Source organism: Dipteris shenzhenensis, chromosome 29 (genome assembly GCF_047967505.1).
Source record: "Dipteris shenzhenensis isolate YYH24624 ecotype China chromosome 29, Dip_SZ_1.0, whole genome shotgun sequence".
Lineage (NCBI taxonomy): Eukaryota > Viridiplantae > Streptophyta > Polypodiopsida > Gleicheniales > Dipteridaceae > Dipteris > Dipteris shenzhenensis.
In genome coordinates, this window is record NC_141624.1 from 8,036,256 (window position 1) to 8,043,788 (window position 7,533).

Consider the following 7,533-nt stretch of genomic DNA (forward strand, 5'->3'; position numbering starts at 1 on the left):
GGGTCCATGGGCAAGGCCGCTTAGGCTAGATTCACACCACCTAGCAACCATCCTCCAAAAGGTGGGGTGAAGGGCTGTCGTCCTAGTTGGCCCAATAGGTGGAACGGGTCTTGAACGTCAACACAAAAGGTTTACATCCAGCCCATGAAGGCCGCCCACGCCATGGCGAGATCGCCAATTCCATGTTCTCTAATTGCTAACACCAATCACATAAATTAGCACAGGGATGGCAACTAAAGTCAACCACATCAGGCGTCCATCCTACAATTGTGTTTTCTCGTTATGGACGGGCAGGTGGTGTGAACCCAATAAGGGGCCTCATGCACTCTTCTCTTGGCCTGGAGAGAGCCCCTATATCAGTCCATGCATATATCAGTCTATGCAGGTTTGATACAGCTGCATGAGCTCCTCCTCGGTCGTCTTCTCGGAGCCCGGGAGGCAGTGAAGCCACTGTCCGTCAGAATGCCATACCGGCGGCGGAGGATTTTACGGCTTGGTCGACACCAATCATCTCTAACCTTACGCGTTCTTGTCCTTCAGGACAGAGCTTCAAAGATTCGAGGCTCCATCACCGATACACTTCTTCCAATTCATTGTGGCCATGGTTTGCAGATCAGCTTCCGAACAGCACACTTTTGGCATGAGTTTCTCAGGAATCCCTCCCTGAGCAAAGTAATTGTGCTACCGCCTGATAAAATGTGAAGGTCATATGTACGAGTCCGTTGTGAGAGAAACCCAAGAACTCAAGATTGCAAAACATAAGTTCTCCAAGGACTCGCTTTTGGTAGACCACCACCAGGTGGCCTTAAGACATGAGTGGCAGAGTAATGCACCGGACAAAAGCATCCTGTGGTCCGGCCCGGTCAAATTCTGAAAACCCTGGCTTGGGGGAAGAACTAGCGGAGTGTGGCAACAATTGGAAGGCCAGTGGCTTGGAAATGCTTAGCTTAGAGGAGGCACTCACTTCTTTGGAACGTTTGCCCCTGCTGCCCTCGGTTGAGAGTTTTGTAAGCATTTTGCAGGAGTGTAGAAGAAAGAAAACTTTAGCGTATGCCAAACGCCTGCATACCTACATGTGCAAAAGTGGGCTGGAAGCTCATAGATTTCTCGGGAACTACCTCGTACCAATGTTGGCGGAATGTGGAAGCATGTACAATGTTCAGCAGGTATTTTACAGGTTGGTTGATAGGAATGAGTATTCTTGGACTTCTCTTATCATGGGTTACATTGAATGTGGGGACTCACAGCATGCTTTCACACTGTACCAGAAAATGCAAGAGGAACGTGTACATCCTAGTAAGCATACGTTTGTGGCCCTATTGAAGGCTTGTGCTAGGCTTAACAATGTGGTAAGAGGACAAGAAGTACACACAGATATTGCCAGGAAGGGGTTGGAAAGAGATCCTTTTGTTGGCAGTACTTTGGTGGATATGTATGCCAAATGTGGTTCGCTTGCAAAAGTAAAGGAATTGTTTGACAAGCTGCCAGTTAGAGGGGTGGTCTTGTGGACTGCACTAATTGGAGGATATGCGGAACATGGGTTTAATGAGGAAGCACTGGACTGTTTTGAACAGATGCAACTAGAGGGTGTCTCTCCCGATGCTGTCACCTTTGTTTGCAGCTTGAAAGCTTGTGGCAACATACAAGCCTTAGACAAGGGTCGAGAAATACATGCTGAGATTGCCAGACAGAACTTGGAAGGAGACCCTTGTATTGGCAAGACTTTGGTCGATATGTACGGCAAATGCGGCTCTCTAGCAAAAGCACAGGAAGTGTTCGACAAGCTCCCAGTTCGAGATGTAGTCTTGTGGACTGCTCTAATAGCAGGATATACAGAATATGGCCTGGGTGAGGAAGCACTGAACTGTTTCGAACAGATGCAACTGGAGGGGTTGTCTCCGAATGCTGTCTCGTTTCTCTGCAGCTTGAAAGCTTGTGGCAACATGGGAGCCATGGACAAGGGCCAAGAAATACATGTGGAGATTGTTAAACAGGAACTGGAAACAGATCCTTACGTTGGCAACTCCTTGGTTGATATGTATGCCAAAGGTGGCTTGCTTGTGAAAGCCAAGGAAGTTTTTGACAAGCTACCAGTTCCGGATGTAGTCTCATGGAACATACTAATTGCAGGATATACTGAACATGGGCTTGGTGAGGAAGCACTGAACTGTTTTGAACAGATGCAACAGGAGGGAGTGTCTCCAAATGTTGTCACGTTTGTTTGTAGCTTGAAAGCTTGTGGCACCATAGGAGCCATAGGCAAGGGCCGAGAAATACACACTGTGATTGCCAGACAGGAATTGGAAAGAGATCCTTGTGTTGGCAACACCTTGGTTGACATGTATGCCAAATGTGGCTCGCTTGGAAAAGCATGGGAAGTATTTGACAAGCTGCCAGTTCAAGATGTAGTTTCCTGGAACATACTTATTGCAAGCTATGCCGAACACGGGCTTGGTGAGGAAGCGCTGAACCATTTCGAAGAGATGCAATTGAAAGGTGTCTCTCCAAATGCTGTTACATATGTTTGCAGTTTGAAAGCTTGTGCTAGCATACGATCCAAGGACAAGGGCATAGAAAAACATGCTGACATTGCCAGAAAGGGGTTGGAACAAGATCCTTTTGTTGGAAGCACTTTGGTCGATATGTATGCCAAATGTGGCTTGCTTGCCAAAGCACGGGAAGTATTTGACAAACTGCCAGTTCGAGGTGTAGTCACATGGACTGCACTAGTTGCAGGATATGCCGAACATGGTCTTCCTGAGGAAGCACTGAAGTGTTTCGACCAGATGCACCTGGAGGGGATGTCTCCGAATGCTGTAACATTTGTTTGCAGCATGAAAGCTTGTGGCAGCATGCGAGACATAAACAAGGCCCGAGAAATACATGCTAATATTGCCGGACAGAAATTGGAAAGAGATCCTTCTATTGGCAGCACTTTGGTTGATATGTATGCCAAATGTGGCTTGCTTGCAAATGCACAGGAAGTGTTTGACAACCTGCCAGTTCGAGATGTGGTCTCGTGGACTGCACTTATTGGAGGATATGCTGAACACAGGCTAGGTGAGGAAGCACTAAATTGTCTCCAGCAGATGCGATTGGAGGGTGTGGCTCTGGATGCGGTTACAGTCATGTGCGGCTTGAAAGCTTGTGGCAGTGTAGGAGCCATAGACAGGGGCCAAGAACTACAGGTTGAGATTGCCAGGCAGGAATTGGAAAGAGATTCTTCTGTTGGCAACACCTTGGTTGATATGTATTCCAAATGTGGCTCAATAGCAAAAGCACAGGAGGTATTTGACAAGCTGCCAGTTCAAGATGTAGTCTCGTGGAACATACTAATTGCTGGATATGCCCAGCTGGGAGAAAGCGAGATTGTTTTCAATTTGCTTGAGAGTATGAGAGGAGAAGGCATAAATCCAGATGGATTTACATTTCTTAGTGTTCTTATTGTATGCAGTCACATGGGTCTAGTAGAGAAGGGCATGAAGCTCTTTAAAACCATGAACAAAGGCTATGGGATCACTCCAAATATTGAACACCACACTTGCATGGTTGATCTTCTTGGCCGTGCAGGCCAATTAGACGAGGCAGTAGCGATGGTGGAGAGGATGCCTTTCCAACCCAACCCTGTATTGTGGCATACTCTCTTGGGTGCTTGTCAAAAGTGGGGCCATGTGGAGCTTGGAAGACAGGCCTTCGATCATGCAGTGCAATTGGATGAAAAGGATATTGCAGCTTATGTGTTGATGTCCAATATCTATGGATATACTCATATGCAGGAGGACTTGAGCTGAGGCAAGGGGAGTTAAAGAGCAAGCATGGAGATGGAGTTAAGATTGTGTGCATATGTATGACTTGGGAATGTTCTAAAGGCGAAAATATATATGAAAGCTAGAAAATACTTATATGAAGGTTAGAAGGTCTTACCCTCGAAAGGGGGAAGTTTCAATTTTGCCTTGTATCACAGAAATATCCAATGATGCAAAGAAACACAGGTCAATAAGAAACTGGCTGTTGTGTGTGCCATTTACAATAGCCCCAAAGGGGACGCCCATGTGCAGCAGAAAATCTATAGATTTGTGATGATTTCATGCATCAGGACATTGAGTGATGGAGCAGCAAGAAGGATTCAATAAATGGAGCAAACAAGAGTAGTTTATTCAAAGAAGAGAGGCCCTTATAAGGGCAACTGATATCTCTCCCACTCTTTTCTACACTCAACTCAGATAACTGATCACAGATGCAATAAACACTCACTCAGAGAGAACTTAAACGGAGAGAGAGAGAGAGTATATTCATCCACCGGAAGGTGGGCAGAAACTGGCTCCAAGGGAGCAATACAAAACTTAGGGAAGTGCTGAGGAAAACTGATGGAACTCTCTCTGTCAAACTGAACCAGCTCTGAGTGCACAGCACAGCCTAGGAAGGAGGCTTTCTGTCTTGCACTGGATGCTAGAATGACTGAAGGAGTGGGCCTTTTATAGGCACTGCCCTGGCACTTTAGGTTGGCCGACCAGCAGGGTCGATACCCTGTCTGGTGGCCGAACCCTGTCTGGTGGCCGACCAGAATGCCCTGGAAATCCGACCAGGGTTGGCCCTGGTCGGTGGCCCTGGTTGGGCCGACTGGGCCTGCCACAGGCCCCTATAAAAGGGTGCCTTGTGCAGCCAGTCCATGGGGCTGTAGACGCCTCCAAGGGAGGCACAAGGCTCCCCCTATTTCTCTGCTGTTGCAGGCAGCAACTAGTCTATGTGCTGGTTGCTTGGGTCTCTCTTTTTCCCAGCCCTCCTACCTCTCACTGCCCCTTGTCCCCTCAAATCGGGGGCTCACACGTGGGCACAGTGAGTCTCTAACACCCCCCCTCAATGTCACAACTGTGGGCCAATCCCCATGCGTTTGATGAGGTGCTCCATTTGTTCTCGAGGGAGTGCCTTCGTGAAGAGGTCGGACAAATTATCGGCCGTCAGGCAGTAGATAAGCTCGATCACGTCGTCGATGATGAGCTCTCGAACAAAGTGGTAATGAACTTCGATGTGCTTGGTCCGCGCATGGTGCACTGGATTCTTGGCAATGGCTATGCAACTCTGATTGTCGCACATCAGCACTGTTGTGTCCTCCTGACACACGTTCATGTCCTCCAGAATCCACCTCAACCACAGTGTCTCACAAGCTGCTGTACATGCGGCTCTGTACTCTGCCTCTGTAGATGAAAGGGCCAGTGTGGGTTGCTTCTTACTCAGCCAAGAGATGGCACCAAATGCAAGTAAGAAACAATAGCCTGTTGTCGATCTTCTGGTGTCAGCATCACACGCCCAATCATTGTCACAGAACCCGCCTAGTTCGATGCCTTTGGTGTAGGTGATCCCATAGGTGCAAGTACCCTTTAGATACCTCAGCACCAGTAAACTTGCATCCCAATGACTCTTCCTAGAGAACTGCCATATTAGCCCAACTACATAACAAATATCAGGTTGAGTATTGGTAAGGTAAAGCAAACTTCCTACCAATCGTCGATACAATGGAGTATTGACCGGGTGAGATGTGTCGTGAACACTTAGCTTGAGCCCGACCTCCATGGGAGTTAATGATGTCCTGCAATCCTCCAGCTGAAATCTCTTCAGAAGTTCTCTGCAATATTTCTCCTGTGAAATGAAGATCTTGTCTTTGGCCTACTTTACTTCAATCCCAAGGAAGTAATGTAATAACCCAAGGTCAGTCATCTCAAACTCAGACATGAGTAGCTCCTTGACATGTGAAATCTTCTTGACACGATCACTTGTCAAGATAAGATCATCAACATAGAGGATGAGTACCAGTCGCAATCCCTTCTCAATGAACAAGTAAAGGTTTGCCTCAGAAGGACTCCGACTTAGCCCTATCTTTTGAAAGAATACATCAATCCTTTGGTACCAAGCTCTAGGGGCGTGTTTCAGCCCGTATAACGCCTTCTTCAACCTGTAGACCTTTAATGGGGACCCTGGATCTTGAAAGCCCGGTGGTTGCTCCACGTATACCTCCTCCTCCAGGGTTCCATTAAGGAATGCGAACTTCACATCCATTTGAAAAATAGGCCACTGGAATTTGGCAGCAAGGGCAATGACTGTCCGGATAATAACCATGTGGGCTATGGGAGCAAAAGTTTCATCAAAATCCAAGCCTTCAGTTTGAGCAAAACCTTTGACAACTAACCTTGCTTTATACTTATCCAAGCTGCCGTCTAATTTGTATTTAAGTTTGTATACTCACTTAGTGCCGATGACTTTCCATCGCGGGGGCCTGGCCACTAAGTCCCAGGTATTGTTCTTCAGGATAGCATCCATCTCCGCCTTCATGGCAGCGTGCCATTCTGGATTGTCCTTCGCCTCCTCGAAGGTCCTTGGCTCGTCAAGCTAAGCCACTAACGCAAAATTCACAGAAGGGGTCTTTTGAAGACGTTGAGACCACCGCAATCCAGAACTGTTACTCTCAGGTAATTCGGTGACCCGAGACTCTTCCAATGTCCATAGGTACCATTGGGGCAACTTTTTTTGCTTCTTTGTGGGAGGAGGAACTGGAACTTCTTCCGGAACATCCTGCTCTTCCTGAGTATCTTGTGGAACATCAGCTTCTGATTTGGCCACCTCTTGGATGGTCAACCTGGGGCAGGGTGGGTTCGGGGGTTGAACAATCTCATCCTCCTCAATCTGCGGCTCCTCTTGGGGTTCAGGTTCCTTTTCCTCGAAGACATCCCGACTGATGAGGATTTGCTCCTTTACTGGGTCGAAGAGTCGATAGGCCTTGGATTCTTCGCTATACCCAACAAAGATACATTTTCTACTCCGGGAATCAAGCTTGGTCTTGTCTTCCTTGTGCACATGCACCCATGCGATAGAACCAAAAATGCGAAGATGAGTAATAGAGGGCTTCTTACCATAAAATGCCTCATCTGAAGTCTTGTCCTTGATGGCCTTCGTCTTGGTCATGTTGAGAATGTGTACGGCTGTATTGATAGCTTCACTCCAATAGGCTTTAGAAAGGTTCCTCCCTCGGAGCATAGCAAGCCCTGTCTCTGTGGTGGTTCTATGCTTCCTCTTGACTACCCCGTTTTGCTAAGAAGTATGTGTGGTGGTGAGTTGTCGCTTGATCCCATGCTTGCGACAAAATGTGTTGAACTCATTTGAGGTGAATTCTCCCCCCCTGTCTGTGCGGAATGTCTTGACATCCTCCCCTGTCTCCTCTTCAACTCTGGCCTTCCAATCCTTGAACTTCTCGAAAGCCTGAGACTTTTTCGCCAAACAATATACCCAGGTCATTCTACTGAAATCATCCACAAAGAGAAGTGAGTACCTGGATCCTGCCCACGATGCTGTAGACATTGGACCACAAATGTCGGCATGAACCAACTCAAGTGGTTTGTTGGCCCGAAATGAGGCCTCTTGTGGGAATTTATCCCTGTGCTGCTTGCCTTCTAGACAAGCCCTATAGACATCATCCTTGCCTGTAATTGGTGGAAGTCCATCCACCATCTTCGACTTTGACATTTCAGCCAAGATTCCATA

General features: G+C 47.5%; 1 protein-coding gene across 2 annotated transcripts; it reads left to right on the plus strand.

Annotated features, from left to right (window-relative positions):
• Positions 1-327: 327 nt before the first annotated feature.
• Positions 328-4,037, plus strand: LOC147882385 (pentatricopeptide repeat-containing protein At3g09040, mitochondrial-like). Of its 2 annotated transcripts, XM_087401005.1 has the most exons (2): positions 1,022-1,177; positions 1,269-4,037. In XM_087401005.1, exons 1-2 carry the CDS (start codon positions 1,139-1,141, stop codon positions 3,789-3,791), a joined length of 2,562 nt encoding a protein of 853 aa, XP_087257131.1. In that variant the 5' UTR covers positions 1,022-1,138; the 3' UTR covers positions 3,792-4,037. The 2 variants fall into 2 exon arrangements, with proteins under 2 accessions (XP_087257130.1, XP_087257131.1); XM_087401004.1 differs by having other exon boundaries at positions 328-4,037.
• The last annotated feature ends 3,496 nt before the right edge of the window (positions 4,038-7,533 follow it).

Coding starts and splice junctions, on each gene's coding strand:
- LOC147882385 (XM_087401004.1), top strand. CDS start 813: ATGAGTGGCAGAGTAATGCACCGGACAAAAGCATCCTGTGGTCCGGCC.